The sequence below is a fragment of the Crassostrea angulata genome, chromosome 8 (assembly GCF_025612915.1).
Source record: "Crassostrea angulata isolate pt1a10 chromosome 8, ASM2561291v2, whole genome shotgun sequence".
NCBI lineage: Eukaryota > Metazoa > Mollusca > Bivalvia > Ostreida > Ostreidae > Magallana > Magallana angulata.
The window spans coordinates 1,564,896-1,582,495 of NC_069118.1; the positions used below are offsets into that span (position 1 = coordinate 1,564,896).

At 38.5% G+C, this 17,600-nt stretch overlaps 1 protein-coding gene across 9 annotated transcripts in view; it reads right to left on the reverse strand.

Moving 5' to 3' along the window:
• LOC128159423 (SLIT-ROBO Rho GTPase-activating protein 1-like) overlaps positions 1–17,600 on the reverse strand; it is a 47,231-nt gene that overhangs the window by 23,158 nt on the left and 6,473 nt on the right. For 2 of the 9 annotated variants that reach the window (XM_052822508.1, XM_052822509.1), the window contains exons 1-4: positions 15,464–15,949; positions 4,752–4,935; positions 4,312–4,477; positions 121–183 (exon numbers count right to left, since the gene is read on the reverse strand). In XM_052822508.1, coding sequence (XP_052678468.1) covers positions 121–183; positions 4,312–4,477; positions 4,752–4,935; positions 15,464–15,560 — 510 coding nt within the window. In that variant the 5' untranslated portion in view covers positions 15,561–15,949. Of the gene's footprint in view, positions 1–120; positions 184–4,311; positions 4,478–4,751; positions 4,936–6,642; positions 8,355–15,463; positions 15,953–17,600 lie in introns of those variants that run through there. The other 7 variants (XM_052822507.1, XM_052822510.1, XM_052822514.1 and 4 more) reach the window with 7 other exon arrangements.

Sequence of the window (17,600 nt, forward strand, 5' to 3'; positions counted from 1 at the left end):
ATTGAGGTTTTATATTGTACTATAGTGCATTGTGACTTAAAGACTAATTCATCAAAGTTTAAATTGTCTGAAGATTCCTTTCACTTGTGTGGACTATGAATAGAATTGAAGCGTACTTACATTTTGTAATTCTGTTAATGTCTTCATAATGTCCTCATGGCACTCCATCCCAATCTCATGGCACTGTCAACATAAAGGAAAGCTTTATTACTTATAGATAATAGTTATACAGGAGAGCTTACTTTTAACTAATAGTTATACAGGAGAGCTTACTTAAAACTAATAGTTATACAGGAGAGCTTACTTGTAAACATAAAGGAGGGCTTTATTACATATAGATAATAGTTATACAGGGGAAACAGACTCATATACAGTCCAAACCTTATCCCGATCTCATGACACTGTCAACATTAAGGACAGCTTTGTTACTTATAGATAATAGTTATACAGGAGGGCTTTATTACTCATAAATAATATAAAATAGGAGAGCTTTATTACTTATAACTAATAGAACAATTATACAGGAGAAACATACACATACTATATACAGTCAAACCTTACTATCTCAAAGGGACCAACACAAATTTCAGTATCCAAGGATTAGACATATAGAGTTTAAGTTCAGTAGGTAACAGGTTTGGAACTTCAAACTCCATTCTTGATATTAGGTAATATTTGAGATATCAAATTTTAAGTGTATATCCACTGATGCCAGACACATCCCCAAATACCTCTAGTCCAATAAGCTAGCCTGTAAAATATTTTCGGTTTAAAAACACCCAATATACCACATTAATAAAGTTCAGTGATAACGAATAATAAAGACTCCAAGAAAGGCCATACAAGTCATAACCGTACTAGCAATAAATATATTGCAGGCATACCAAATGTTAAGGTTGAGTGTTTTCATATCAGGTTAACACATAAGCCAGATACAGCAATAAAAGCTCACTGCACTCGTACCCAATACTTAGAGACTGAGCGCATCAAAAAGTGATTATCATGAATTCAAACTGCCCCCTTTTTTGCCTATCAAATAAAGTAGAAGACATTTATTAGTTTACTGTCAATGAAGTCTATATTTCATTTTGAATAAGAACTTTCCTTTCAGTTGATGAAGAGAATAAATCAATAAATCTAATATATTATTCCCCCACATCACAACTGTCATCTCAAGCTCCCAATGCTTATAAAGTCTTAAGTTGTTTATTTCTCATTTCTTCTGACTTTCTTATCAGCTGTTGATATGAATGAATCTAGTATCTTATTTTGTCTTAATCAGCTGTCATCTCCAGGCTCCAATACTACTTGCCTTCGATTGACAGATTTTAATCAAGGTCTTAGCTTGATGCCTGGCAGTGATGGTCGCTGGGTTTCCTATGTTGGTCTCCAAGTCTCACCAAACTCTCACACCAAGGCCCTGTCACTAAGTCTTCACACAGTCTATGATTAGTATCTCATAAGTCCATTTGTTTTGTATCAAATTGATTTTCCCTTATAGTCACCCTAATTCTCTGTCACCATCAACAGATTCCCTGAGGAATTCCACAGAGAAAATAAAGAGAGAGGAGTTTTAAGCAGGTGCCATTATAATAAAGCATTAACAGGTTCTTCAAAACCTCTCTCTCTCTCTCTCTCTCTCTCTCTCTCTCTCTCTCTCTCTCTTGGCTAACCTCAGCTTCTTGTTTTGTTTCCCAAGAAGAACCCAGCTGAACCGAGGGAAGCTGGAGGTGTTAAGGAGATTATGCAGTGAATGACCAGTCAACCTTGTTTTCTGTTTGCAAATGAAGCAAGTCTCTGACAGAAGAGTGATCATAAACAACCACAAATTGGTATTACAGGCAACACTTGGAGAGGCTGTCTTCTCCAGATCTAGCATTATGTGTAGGTCTCTCTCTCTCTCTCTCTCTCTCTCTCTCTCTCTCTCTCTCTCTCCCTCTCTATCATTTCAAAAATGTAGTAGGTGTTTGATTAAGGTAGGCCAACTTTTTCAGTGACACCTTTCTACTGTCGGCCCTACAATATTAAGAAGACACCTATGTAATAAAACTTCATGTTTCCATCAAGACACACAGAGCAATGAGACAGTTGAAGCAGACTTCCCCTATCTCTCTCACTGCACAACTTCATGTTAGCTAATGCACACTAATTAGTTCACACCGTTTCAAGTCTTTCCATTCAGAGACTCTCAGGAATCTACCTTCTGAACCAATAGACTTCACACACACTCACTGACATAAGGGGCCCTGGGACTGACTTTTATACCCCAAGGGAGAGCAATTGTCAGGTTCCACAACATCTGTCTAATGTCTCTAAAACTGGAGGATGCTCTCCATACAATTTTTTTTTTTTTTTTTGCAGTCTGAATACAAAGATAAGAACATGCGTAATCAGAATAAGATAAGAAACTGTTTTTGCTATTTATATGTTTGTGAATTTTTTTTCATAACACAACACAAACCATGCCACATAACGGATTCAACTAACGTCAGAAAATGTTTGCCAGCCATGACTAACAAAAACGGTCTCTATATGAAAGTTTTATTTCATATTGCTCACAAAATATTGAGTAAAAACTGATGTGAACTTGTAATATTAGAGATATAATTCATTAAGTTTAATTCCAAATTTCGTTAGACCTGTATATACACACTATGGTGAGACAGGGCCGGTAAAATTGTAGATGGACCACACATTGTGAGGGATTGGACAGATGTGTTCAGTCCTGATTTAATTTCAATGACCACCCCAGGGCTATCAGTAATAGGGTCAGAGTGCCTTTCTCCATGGCCAATTAAAAGTTCTCTTTATGACAGAAGGGCCAGAAAAAAAGTTGTATTGGAGGGTTTGGTCAGCTCCACAGCCAAGAAACAAGATGACTCAGGCTCATTATTGCTCAAATTCCATTCCCCTACTTACCTAGCCCAGACCCAGTTCTTATGATCAGTAAGCTTACTGCTACAGAGGACTATGGTCAGGCCCACAGCCAGGAAACAAGATGACTCAGGGTCATGTCCATTCCACCCCTTGACCCCCCCCCCCCCACACACACACACATCTAGGTCATGTGGTCAGTGAGCTGACTGTTACACATGGGGAACATGCTGGCACTGTCATTGGTTTATCACCCACTGATAGGAAATGATGAAGCAGATTCTCATCCTTCCAGATTTAGTCATGAGATATTCTACACAGCTGTGTACCAGGACACGAGTTTGGTGATTCAGAAAGTTTGACCCATCCAAACTAGGTGAGCTTATCCTCCTTTTCAGAGGGTCAAGTTAGCATCAACTTATTGTTATAAGATATCAGTCTCTAAAGCATACATATGTAAACATCCATGTGAGAAATAGGTGAAGCTAACCAGAGGATCCATCAGAAGAACTAGTACTACCCACTTAATGAGATCAAGTACATGCAATTCTAAGATATCCATGAAATAGTAAAACAGCAAGGAAAACATTAAACAATTTTTATACTCTACAACATGTACATATATACCAGGAGCAACCACTGGCCACAGTGACCCCCATCAAGGGATTCCCAATGTAAGAAGACTGTTTTAGTTTTCTGTTTGAGAGCTTCCTAATTACTCAATCCTAATAAATTCAGGCAGGCTTCGAGTTCATTGAGTCTGAATGGAGGTTCGTTACTTCCCAGAAATTGGACTGATTTGAGGTGAACTTCCCCTGAACCCCCAGTTATTGATGCCCCTCCGTATCCACACATATCACTCTGATTTACGATGCCAAGATCGTGATATCAAATCTATGGCTTTTTTAAAGATAAAAAAAAACTTTGAATTAAGACTCTTTTTACTTCAAGAAAAAATAATGAACTGAGTTGGCATATCTTGTGGTTTAATGCAAGGGCGGCCATGTTTTCTGTCTGTACTGGCTGCATTAATTAGCAGTGGGCAGAGTGTCTCACGTTTTTGTGAATGCACTGCAATTAAACTAAAAGGCAGTGAGTACAGTCTTGAGTTTTGGTCAAATTGATGCAATGCGAATTGTCCAGTATTGAACTAGATGGCATTATAGGCAGCAAGTCTTTTGTTTTTGTGAATGTGTTGCTAGATGTCCATAATGAACTAGTTAGCCGTGAATATAGCATCTTATGTTTTTGTGTATGTTGGGAGTTGTCTATGATTGAAAAACTTAGCATTGGGCAGCGAGTCTTACGTTTTTGTGGATGCTTTGTGAGTTATCTATGATTGAAACACTTAGCACTGGGCAGCGAGTCTTACGTTTTTGTGGATGCTTTGTGAGTTATCTATGATTGAAAAACTTAGCACTGGGCAGCGAGTCTTACGTTTTTGTGAATGCGCTGTGAGTTGTCCATGATAGAGTTGAAACGCTGCACCATCTGGTTGCCATAGATCTCGCTGAGCGTCTGATGGTCCCGTGACTCTTTCTTTGTGATGTCCAGAACCTGCTGCCATGTGGTGAAGGTTGAAAATAGCGCCCAGTGTTCTCGTCTACAGAGGTCAAGGTTAAATAAGGTCAATTTATAACTTGAAATCGCATAGTAATATACCATGTCAGTACTGTACATGGTCTTTTATACTTTTCCTAAATATACACATCTCTAAAAAAACCTAGAGAGTGCAAGATCACCAAAAGTTGTCCAACAAAACAGTATTTAACCTTTTAGTTTTAACCTCAAAATGTAAAAGAATTCTGATTCTCATATCAACATGAAACGTCTTCCTTCCATGTCAGTTTTGAATCTGCTGACAACAGAGGACCTACTTTTGTTTTTCCTGCCGATGTTTTAACTTTGTGTTTTTGACTAATTTTTCCAGACTCCTGGAGTACTCCATTTCCACCTCAGATAACCGGCGGAAAAAGTCCTGTAGTTCTGTCACCATGGCAACCTGGACCTCCAGTCGGCTCTCCAGACATTTTAGTTGTTCGTTGAGCTGGCTCCTCACATCTGAAAAAGAAGAACCAATAATTTAATAGAAGAATAAAATGTAAACTGGGATAAGGTATTACTTCTCTTATATTTTATCATGTTGTGTTATAATCTGTAAAATATGCAATGTTGACAAACATTTTGATTTGATTTGTTTTTATTTGATTGAATCCATATCTATAAGCTAAGATATGGAAAAAAAATATCTTTTACAGTTAACTCTCCATTCATGCAGCTTCCTACGAAACCAGACTTTTGCAAACTTATTGAAAATATCTGATATTTATCAGGGAATGGTTCTGAGTTTGTAATGTACAGAAGTGTAGTCTGATTGACAAGTAGAAATCTGAGTGGATTCCCTGATAGGAGTAATGGCTCCAGGTGCCAGTTCCTTCTGAATCAATGGAGAGACAAGATTAGAACTGCACCATGGCCACAGCATTATAAGTCTCCTACAGACTTCTTACTATGACAGCCTTGACAACAGAGACCGCACCCTGATGACAGATACCACCGGTCAATGCTTCGGCCGATCAGTAGGAATCAGTCATCAAACTGTCACAGTACTATTATCTATATCCACTGAGAGCACTGTATTTATAAAAATACCGTACTTGTACTCACTTCATACACACAATCTAAGAGAGATCTTGAGACAGAAATATAAATACTGATAGTCAAGTGCTTTATTTGTGGTTCGTACTGGCTTTGAAAGTAGTAAATATTGCAAAATATTTTTACATATAAACTGCAAAGCACCACAATCTGATAAGGTCTTTCTGCATTGCTCCCTTCCTTCATACCCCTATGAAATACCATGGAAAGCATTGTTAAAATATAACTGAGCATTACTGGATTTTTCGTGTACCTTTAGTACACAAATCAACAAAGAAGTAAACATTTGAGGACAGTCAAACTTGTTGAAGGTTCTATATATATAGGTAAGTAAATACAGCATAGACAGATACTGTAAATCTTGTCATAATGATATAATGATACAGGGTTAGTGTCAACATTGCTACTCTTACAAAGTCTAATTTAAATAGTGATGACCGTATTCCCTGTTTATTATTATGGTAACAGTTCAAGATTTGATGATAGTGCAATTTTAATATCTTGTACTATTAATATACCAAGTGAAAGACAATCTCCCCTCTCTCTCTATCTCTCATTCTCCCCATCTCTCTGTCAGTCTCCACATTTTCTCTCTCTCTCTGACTGACCCCCTTTAGGTGTGGCTGATACAGATGTTATTGTTTTCTGTTAAGTACTATAAAATACTCAATGGTCAGTTAACCGTGATTGACTTAGTCTCGAGTTACACAGTACACCAGTAAGATATCTATCCACACAGAAGCGGATCTTTGTAGTGGGGGTCTACCTACACTCTGTCACACACACAGCTGTTGATGTGTTAGGTGTCCCAGACTCACCCCCTCACTGAGTCACATTCTACAAATACCCCCTCCATCTCCACCACTCAAACACATACTACTCTAACATATTAACGATGCTGACCAACAATTACCAAGGGCACTTGGGATACACATAACAGCTGTTTTCCCCTTTCACCCATCCCCATATTTTTTTTTTCCTTTTCAGAAATATAGGACACAAACTGTTTCCTGAGGCAGGCCATTAATCTGCTACAATAAGGCAATTACAAAAGGGAAACATTTCTATATTACATTCATCCTAAATTCAGCTCAACAATGATAATCTTACCAATGATCTTAATTTTTCCAGGAACAAAATCAACGTCCATCGGCCGTGTGCACGCGAAAATAGAAGTCCTCTGTCGGGCAGGCATGTTTTGTGGTTACAGAGATCCCTTTTTTATTTAATATCAAAAAGTGAGCAGACAGATAAATCCTGCCCACTTTGCAAATACACGGGAATCAATAAGATAGGAGGCCCTTAATTCACACGTACATTGATGCAGTCATTCATACTGCTAACAATCCACTCATGAATGAGAGATACTCTGGCAATGTAAACACAGCGATGTGTACGTGAAGACTGACCCCCTAACTCTGTATCTACACACAGCAGCCAGACACTTCCTCAAGTCCTGACTCTAGGCAGCAAGTTCTGAATCCTCCTTCAATTTACAGGAAGAAAACACAAAATTGTATTTCCTTTACCAACGCACGCCCAATACACAAAGGGTGAATTCCAAATGTAATTTATCCTCAATATCGCACATCTCCCTGAAATCGATCATCACGGAAGCCCTCACTAGAAAATCCTTTTTGTGTATTGTATGAGGGCTTTGATATAAAATGTCACCTTTGAACATGGAGGACCAGGACTACAGTACAGGCTTTGGCACACTCACTCTACCCCTCTCTCTCCCTGAAAGTCAGACACACAGAGAGAATTCCCGCCTGCTTTGGAGATTTCAATATTTTCAGAACTGCATCACAGATGCAGCTGAAGTTCTTTATCAAGAATTTTGATCAGTATGACTTTTTACTTCCCCCCACAAATCGCGTGTTATCAGGGCTACGCTCCAAGCCAAGGCTTTCTATCACCTTTCTAGGAAACAGCTTGAGAATTTCTTCACCAAGTTTCAATACATCCAAGATGATGAAATATCACTCAAACCTCCACAACAACACAGTCAGCAAACTCAAAACCACAAGGAACTCTGATGAAAGGTGACTCTTCCCCCCTCATGTATGTTGAAATTCACAGCTACTGGGTTTCTCATGGTGATTAATTCAGCGTAAGACATGATGCACAATATATCCAGGGCACTTAGTGAGGCTGCGAGATGTTAACCAGCACGGAAGTCTGGACATGCACCAGTTTACACCTCAATCACACACTGAATCCTGGGGTACCTGTCTTTACTGAGGGGAGGCAGTTAGTCAGAACAACTACAAACGTCAGGGGTTGTAATTACAGGAACAACAGTTCAGTGACAACAGTGACTGTTAACAACAGTGACTGACAACACAGAGAATCTGACAATACACAACACTCTTCAGCCTCAGAGTGAGAGAGAGTTGGCCTTATTTCACAACACTGAAACCATGTCACAGCTCTCCCCTCACAAAAACAATGAGTCTGTTTGACTTCCCAATGACTCCAGGATCACACAATCAATACCCAGACAATCTACGGCCCATTGTACTCATCGACCCAAACACTAACAACCAATTCACTCCAATAAATATTTCCCTATAATCAGTTAAGCAGGGCCGGCCTTGTTACGGTTTTCCTGTTGTGTGTGTTTTGGTGGTAGACGGATGTAGCCCCTCTCTAGCCTGGGGTCATAGGTTTACGAGAAATTTCACCGCCCCTTGTAAGTGTAGTCTACGTTATCACACAAACATCAACCTGGGGACATGTATTATAAGTGGTCATTATCGGAGTGTGTGTACATGATGTGTATTATTACACACAGTCACTTGTACATCAATCAAACACTCACACACAGGTCAGGTACTTGACCCCCACCCACCCTCCATTTAAATCCACAGTTATTGTCACTGAAGCTTGAACCATGTCCACCCCCTACCCCACTCCTGTACTAATAACATTCTTTTATTGTCACTTACATGTAACTATACTTATACTATAACTATTCACTTGGTCAGTCAGTCATCATTCAGGGTTGATATAGCCATTGGTTTACCCAAACAAAATGTAATTACAAGTTCCAAAACATAGAAAGCAGAAGCATTTAGAATGTCAGTCATTGATAGCAAGTATTTCCAACATGCATGAATGTAAAAGGTTACATTTTAATGTATTGGTTTTGTAATATATTATCAATTAACAATATTTTGATGGGATGTGAAATGTCATCTAGCTTCAGAATCTATCCCAGTGACCAAATGCTTTGTGCCTTGGTAGTCTAAACTGTCCAAGGACCCACATTCATATAATGACCCCACAGAATCCCACCCCCCCCCTCCAACTGACTGTTTTTTTCAGTGGCTGTGCCTCCCAATAGTAAGTTTCTGCCAAGTCATTACGAGTTAATAACAACGCAAGAGAGTTGGATTACCCAAATTCTGCTTTTTACAAAAACTTTAACACATAATCAATATCTCGGTGATAAATCAGATATGTTATTGGCCTCAATAACTTAATTTTGAACGCAAGTTAGAACAACAATGGCATCCCAAACAGTCAAATCAATCTTTACAGCTTGGTTGTGTACTAACTCCATCATCTGATTGCCAACAGTGTGTAATATGTGCTGCTGTAGTACAGATTTCCCTGTGGTATATATTGTGTGCACGGGCATATATACTAAAGTCATTATTAGACAAAGTTGAGCAACTCGTGTGGTTTATGAATGCAATGACCTAGATTTTCTGGTCCGTGTTACCCTGGGGGGCAACATACAATCCCAGCAGTACACTGTCCCCCCAAAGACTTATACAGGAGATTGACAATCACAGGTAAATCTCATTAACAGGTAGTTGTAAACACATGTCAACACATAACCCCTGTGTGGGGTTACGGCTCTTAATTCACACCATCTACAGCCTGGGTAAACACTAAACAGACAGTCCAATCAGCAATCTGCACTCCTAAACCATTTATCAATGGAATAATGTACTACCTGGTATATTGTGGGTAAAAATATACATCCCAGGTATGGTTAAAAAGAATACGAGATCCATTGTTTACCAAGCTCAATGACTGAGGTTTGCAGAAGGTGTTCATTACCCGGGTTCATACCATTCAGTATCATTCACTATTTTGACCCTGTTATAGTCTGGGTTATGGTCAAATTTATTACTGAGGAGACACCCATTCTTGCTCTGCCAGATTATTACACATTCATCAGTGTGGTTTATTGTATAATGATCTTAGTGCATCTAATTCAGCCCCATCAACTAAAGCTGCAGAACTGTGAGTCTTCCAAATGAGTAGTTGGTCACTCACTGACAGATTATCAATGGTGATTGTTGTGTGTATTGCAGGATCGACCTGCAGACAGTGAGGTGAATACTCTAAGTCTCCCACCCTCTGTTCTCTATAGAATACATGTACTTTTGCCTTAGTATACCTATACTGGCTATAGCACAATCTTTCCTCAAGGTGACCTGCCTGTAAGGTCTTATACCTACCCCTTCTTAAATATCAATTCTGTAGCCAGGTTTGCTCTAGTACAGACACTGTGATGCCTATTCTCTCTACTGATACATACATTACACCAATTTTCCCTTGAGCTGAAGGAAGAAAAATCAGAGAGTCCCCAGTAATCAATTGCCTCCATCAGGGTCAAAGAAAGACCATTCTATAATTAATTCCTTAGGCAGTCATTCCTGTCATTAGCCTCCCTAAAGAACTGCCTGGCTGCTAAAGGGTCAAAAGGTCATCGGAACACTAGCTTCAATCCACATTCATTTTGGTGTCCAAATTATATTTTCAGTCTCAAATTGATTAAATGTGAATGCTGGTCAGTTACCAGTGATTTCTTTATAACTGCATGGTTATCCCTGTTACAAACACCTTTTCTCACATTTACATGCTACTGATTATTGAATGAAACCATTTTATAAACACAACATCTGAAGATTTTTGTTGTACACCACTTAACGGTAGAAGTTAAATAACAATAAAATTTTATGCCAATAAAGCTCTAAAACGTTGAATACCAGTCCCCATTTTACACCAACACATGCGATTTTCAAAGAGAGGAGGGATGTTTAGTGTGTAATGAGACATGCATCTTAACAGCATGTAGTGTAATTAAAGCACCAGAGTTAACGAGTGACATCTGTCTTGACTTGTGTAGAATTATATCACTTCACTTCGTTTTATAAACACAGAGTTTTATGTAACGCTGTACAGTCAGAGCTGTAATCTGCTGGTTTAACACCATGTTTGTTTGGAGCACCTTCAACACAATTTATTTCCTGAAAATACTTCTAAATACCCTTATACGAGACAATCAATTGATAATACTGTATATGGTACATAAATGTAATGTTCCAGTCTTCCTTCAGTATGACAGATACTGATTGAACTGTCTGATAGACTTCCTTGATGTTAATTCCTCTCAGTAACAATAATCTGAATTCCCAGCCTACTTGATATGAGCAAGAGTAGATAACCCTGATCACTAAACATTCCTTGCAGTGAGAGCTTCATAATTTCAATAATTGTATATGAATAATGAACTTTGACCTCACTGTATACTTTTTTATTATCCTCTACATTGTGTGAGGGCTACCTTACAGGTGTGTGTGTGGTTCACAACTAAATATTTTGACAGGTGTTAAGTGGGCCAAAGATGAAGCATTAAATGACTGATATTCAGGCACTGCCTTTATGTTTATTTACTTATGATGTATGTATATTGTATATACAATAAATCAACGCTCAGCCGCCTGGTAACCATCAGAATGATCGGCAGAAGAATCCATTCCTCCATTTATGAGAGCCGATGATTCTCACCAAAAGATTGTGGGAAAAAAGTACGGGAGCATTCATTATTCTGGGTCACAAACAGGAGTAAGTGTACAGATAACCAAATCAATGTAATTATCACACGGCGAGGGGGAGAATCCCATTGTAACAGCTCACTTAGGCAGTTTACAGTCCTACACAAAACTATTAAAACCTACTCAATCCAATCCAAATTCCTTCCACCCTACCCTAATCCCAGAACCGAACCTCAAAATATCTAAATATTTACCACCAAAAAAAACACTATTCCATCACATGAAAAATGTCTTTAACTTTGTGCAATATCAGTCAACACTTTGTAACAAATTCCATGTAACACTTGCAGTTATTCACTAATTTGTCAGATCGTCTATGACCTGTGTACTATTATATGACAGATACAAACCTAGCTTAAAACACATCACATAGATTTTACACATCACACAAAGTTTTAACAGCTTTGTCAGAGATTCACTGTCTTTGTCTAATTTGTATAACAGGAAAAGATGTCAACTGAAATTAACATGAAGAAGTGTGACTTGGCCTAACTTTAGGCGAAATGTTTATAAAATTGGAACAGTCATCATGATCACTCATACATACATACAAATATAGAGTGGCCTCGGAGAGCGATTAAAAAATACAGCAAATTCCTCGACCACTTCAGAGTTTCTACTAAGTTGTATAAGCTACTTGCGGCATTTCAAATCACATGTATATAGGGTAGTGCTATTAGTCACTTACATTTCTAACCATGCTAAAAGCCCAATTAACATGATCAACACTGGTTAGTCCTAATTACCTTGATCAATGAAGGCTAACTCTGATTAGCACGATTATTGAGCAGAATACACTCCATTTCATCACCTAACAAATTCCCATTGCACCCTCACAAAATCTGTTTTAGAACTAGCAATGATTACAAAAGGTTACCCCCACTCAAAATCAACATTGAATTACAAATTGAGAACCCACTCCAGAACTAGCAGGGATTATGCAAAGTGATCCCACCCTTAGAATTAGCAATAATTCCTCCCAGAACTAGCAGGGATTACAGTACAGATTCCCACTCTAGAACTAGAGCAAGGATTACAGAATGTAAACCCTTCCCCCAAACCAGAGGGATTGCAATTAGGCAATATGATTTCACCATAGGACTGGTACGGGTTTTATAAAGGGATCAAACACCATCATTTATCAGTACAGTCCCTTGGTACCGTTGACTACTGTTTGTATGCTACTGTAAAAGAGTAAGTCAAATGAAGTGTCCGCTGCCCAGTCATTGATCTGTGAGAGACAGATTGACATGTGTAAACAAAATCATGTTCTCCAAACAAGAATGACTAGAATTTCAGGACTTCAATTACAAAGCTATAAGCCGATCTCCACTTGTGTATCTACAAACAAATCTTTATTACTATCTAAATCTAGATAAACTACTTCAAAACAGATGTACTTATAAATATCACTTATAATGTGCTTTGTATGAACCAATATGAAAAGTCATGGGATACTTGGTCACAATGCTTCAGGCATTTACTCTGCCTGGTACAAACGACGTTAAGTCACATAGTATAGTGCAGATGTGCAATAATGAAATTAGTGCATGAACCACCGCATTTTGTGCACTACTCTGCCATTACAAGGACTGTTAATAAGTAAACCATGTCCATGATTCCATACTGTGGTGGACTAGTCCTTACAGTAACAATATATATATAGTGCCCGGCCATTATGATTGTCTGAAACACACACTGTGGGTTATATAACGCAGCTGTGTGGATTCTAACTGCTTAGCAATCATTAGACAAGCCCACTAGCTGTTATTAACCTTTTCTAAAAATAATTCAAGGATTACCAGTAAATTCCTTATTTATCATACATTGAAACATCAAAATCCAAACATAAACAAACAAAGGGTAGCCAACTGTATACAGATATTTCCTATGATGCTATCTGACTGAGGGTTATTTTTATTACAGCATTTATACACATCTGTAAAATAACAATCTTATAACAATTCAATCAGGTGAGGATCTAATGACCCATGCCTTCAATTAAAGCTCGGGTATCATGTGACCTTACCCACAAAACACCAGGAATTAACGCTTTTGTTCAAACACAATAAAATTAATCCTTAAAAAACCCTAGTCTATCTAAACAGACCGAACCTAGTACGGCAGATTTCGAATTTCAGTCTAACTACTTAATCATTGTCAATGTGCAAAAAACCCAAACAACCCAGCCTGTTTTATGAATGAAAAGACCTTTGAAGTTTTTCATGACTTGCATTCTCTCCGTCTTGTTACATGCATGCTTATAAAAAGTTATGATAATAGCCGCTAGGTATTTTCTACCTTGAGTTCACTGATGGTTAAACGCGGGCTAGTGCTGTAGACATGTTGTAAATATTAAATATTGCTATGTGACTCAGTCTTCTCTTTTTTATTGTCTTTGTCGATGTTTTATACCCTTCCTTTATCTGCACAAGTCTGTCATTTCCAAGCTTGGCTGTGACAAACAGCAATGATCGCTTTACACATAGATATACTTAGATAGAAATAATTAGCACTAGGCACCCTTGCAGAAAGTAATAATCTAATATAGTTTCCCATTAAAGCATTAGAAAGGTGTTCAGATTGTGTTCAACACGGATACATGTACTTTAAAATAGTACATGCGTGTGTGAAGTGGTTGACATGAGGGTTTTTCTGTGTTTTATGACACAAGTTCACAAATTTAGGCTGTTTGTGACTCACCAAGAGACAGGGAGAACTTGGTCTCATAAGAAATGACCCCCCCCTTCCCCTTCTTCCCACCTGTCCACTCAGATTCGGGCAAATTCCTTCCTGGCAACTTCCTTCAAGTTATTTCTCGGTAACTGCTGGAGCAATAATTAGCAAGCCAATATTAACAATTTCTAAGGAGACTTAACATTTAAAAAATGGGGTACAAAAGCACACATCCAAATAGTTTATCCCCATCCCAAGTACAGCCCCACCCCCTCCTCACCACCACCACATGGTACACAACCCTGCAGGGGACCCCTTATCTCATTAAGTGCTCAATTTCCTGCTGATGGGAAGCTTGTATCTATATTTTCTCTAGTGGTTGGTTGTAATTTTAGATTAAAGCCTTGTGTTTTTTTGAAGTCCCAAACCCTATTGATGTTACATCATTCACCATTCTCCCAGTATCGGAACTTTTCTATATGTGGGATGGGGACGTGGGTTCGTATCAATGAATGAAGTCTGTGTTGCCAATAAGGGAATAAATACCTGCATTACAAAAATATATTGTATAGAAGGCATTCAAGGAATTTCATCTTCATTAAAAAATTCGCCTTTTCTATGTAATAATTAAATTGTAGAAAGGTATTAGAGAGAATGGGGTGGGTTGGGGGTGGGGTGGAGGAGGTGTTCATGGAAAAGTTCACCAACATAAAGTCAACTAGCCCTCTGCTTACACTATGGAACGGTATTATAATTTATAGGAAGGGGTGGGGTGGGATGAGGTGGGGAGGAATGGGTGGGGAGGGGGAAGGTGTTTAAGGAAGTTCCACAACATAATGCAGTTAGCCCTCTCCTTGCACCAGAACTACAGTATATATATCAAGTACAGGGAGCTTTTTCAATCGCCATGAATGAATTGAATTTGTTAAATCAATCGTGTGAATAAACATGTACCCTAGTTATTATGGGTGTTCATTCATTCTGTCTGACATAATTAACATGGAGGGATCCACTACATGGCTTCAGTATTCACTACTGATCACCTCTGGATTTAAATGTCTAATGTCGACCGGTTTTCCAGACCTCAAAGGTGTTTCAGGTTGTCACAGTGCCTGACCATTAATATACAGGAACTGGTCCATAAATACCGGTACTGACTTACAATACACAGAGGGGCAGCGGAATTCGTGCCCAGAAATACAGGCCTCGTCTTCAGTCACAACTAACCCAGTACAGAGTCCCCATCAATTACCTGTATATGGTCAATCATTTATAACTTCTTCTCTGTGACAATTCATATTTCTTCTCCTTTAGAGGTTAAATATCATTATTTTTCCCGAGAACTTAAACCTGAAAAATGTACTCTTTGCCAGGGTTTAAAAACTAATCGTACTTACTACCAGCGAAGCCGCTAGGCTTGCGTTTAGATCTCCGTAGGGAAGTCTGCCTGCTGAGGTACAACTGCCGGTTGTCCAGCGTTCCTAGTGAGGCCATTTCACCGGTTCCTGAGACCTAGCTGACTAATTCCTGGGAACTGCTGATTCTACACAGAATATACCACTCAGAAAGGACTGTTGCATACTGGGGAGAATCCGCTTTGTAAATCTCTATCCACTGATCAATAAAGACTGTACTACTGCTGACTCGCGGGTCTCGCCAAGGAGGCAAGTGTGACACGACAATAAATTTCCTGTGTACCTCCAATGGAAGGATCTCACTCTGTATTAGCCAGCAAATCCTCACTCAGTGACAATGTCAAACACACAACTTTGGTCAATCTTCTGTCTTCTCTCAATGTGATTGTTTTCTGGGTCACAATCAAACGACCTAGACTAATCCATTATTTCCCACTAGGGGTGTCAGGCCTCACCAAGCAGTGTTACACAGTGGAGTCACTGAGGCGTTCCACCTCATTAACACCCCTGGGAGAGCGGGAGAGCTTATCTCAGGAGATTCTGTAGTAAACAAAGGGTAGATTATCCCCCCTGTCTATCAATGCATTAAGTACCAATTATCAGGGCTGTCAATCCCATCTTGACTTTTTTAATAGAGCAATAACAGAGAGTGGAGAGAGGCAAGGTGTTCTCAGCTTGTGGCCAGATGTCTCCAAAGTAAAAGGTGTAAATACCTATTGTCGTCCAATAAAATACTGGTGTGGATATTAAGATCACTAATAAACATTTCAGCCATCATAGCATAGAACACTTTACAGTGTTTTAAGTGGCGAATTAAGATTGCCATATGACTGTGTATAAGCTTATGGTTCATAGTTCAGTCAACAATTTCACAAAAGGCAACTTCAAACAGTCCCTCAAAGAACAGCTTGCTTTGAAGCCAAGCTTTGTACTCAGTGATTGGGAGAATAACAGCCTGATTTCAGAGAAACAAGAGAAACACAAAGAACTTATTTTTCATATACAGAGAATTTCTAAGATGAAAGTTATACAAAAGAATTAGATTTCTGCAGCACCCTTCATGTATGTGCAAATATTTTGCATAAAAGAATCAATCACATGTTAATTTCAATGAAATATTTACATGTCTGGTACCTCTACAAACAGACATAAAGTGGGTATACAGTGTATATTGATTGTGATCAGGAAGGAGTGAGGAGAGCAGCAGGTATAGCTGTGTCAGGCCGGTGCCAGTCAATACCTGGAACATCACGGACGGATTCATTGTTCATTGGCACCAGGCCTCAAGTTCTCTGGTCCCCCAAACAATGCTCATACATGACTAGTCCCCACATCTAAAGAACAAGTTCAGTTGCCTTACACGTCTGGCCCTAATATATAAGTTTTCTTACATCCCAATCTGGCTCTTAGAAAAGAAGGAAGAGTCATGTCTAGTTCCCATATTAGTTTTCTTATATGCCAGGTCTCCAAAACAGAAGGATACGCCCAGTTCTCCAACATGTCTGCTCCCTACAACATGATGACATCCTTCAATGCACTGTAATCTCCATAGAATGCTATTACATTTACGTTAGTACCTACTTCTAATCCTTAGACCCTTTACAAGAAGTTAAAAGAATTCATGGTCCACACTTGAGAGCTCTGTTTCATGATTACACTGAAACTTTCTAATGTATGTTGCTAATGTATAATCTTCATAAATATATGAAAATATGACATATAATACAAGTATGCTAATTTCTGTTATAAAAAAATGTCATAAAAAAAACCAAATCGTCCCTTCCTACTACAGGTTCCCTGGCTAGAGTGTTAAACCAGCTTCAGAACTCAGAAGTTGTTATGGGAAAGGGAGACAATTCATACAGGTATCAACTGTAGCTGGCAGTATCAGAAAATCATTATGATTTGTTGAAGTTTTTACTCCTTGTCCCCACAACGAGAATCACATATCACAATGTTAATACTTTTTATACATTTACTCAATCTGTGTGTTCTTTACCTCGATTCTTTCTATTGGCATTCTAAACTTAATCTTTTCTTAAATGCATGTTGATATCTTTCATTTAACACATCATATAAAATATTTCTCTGACATTTTTAAACAATTATTTTTTTCATT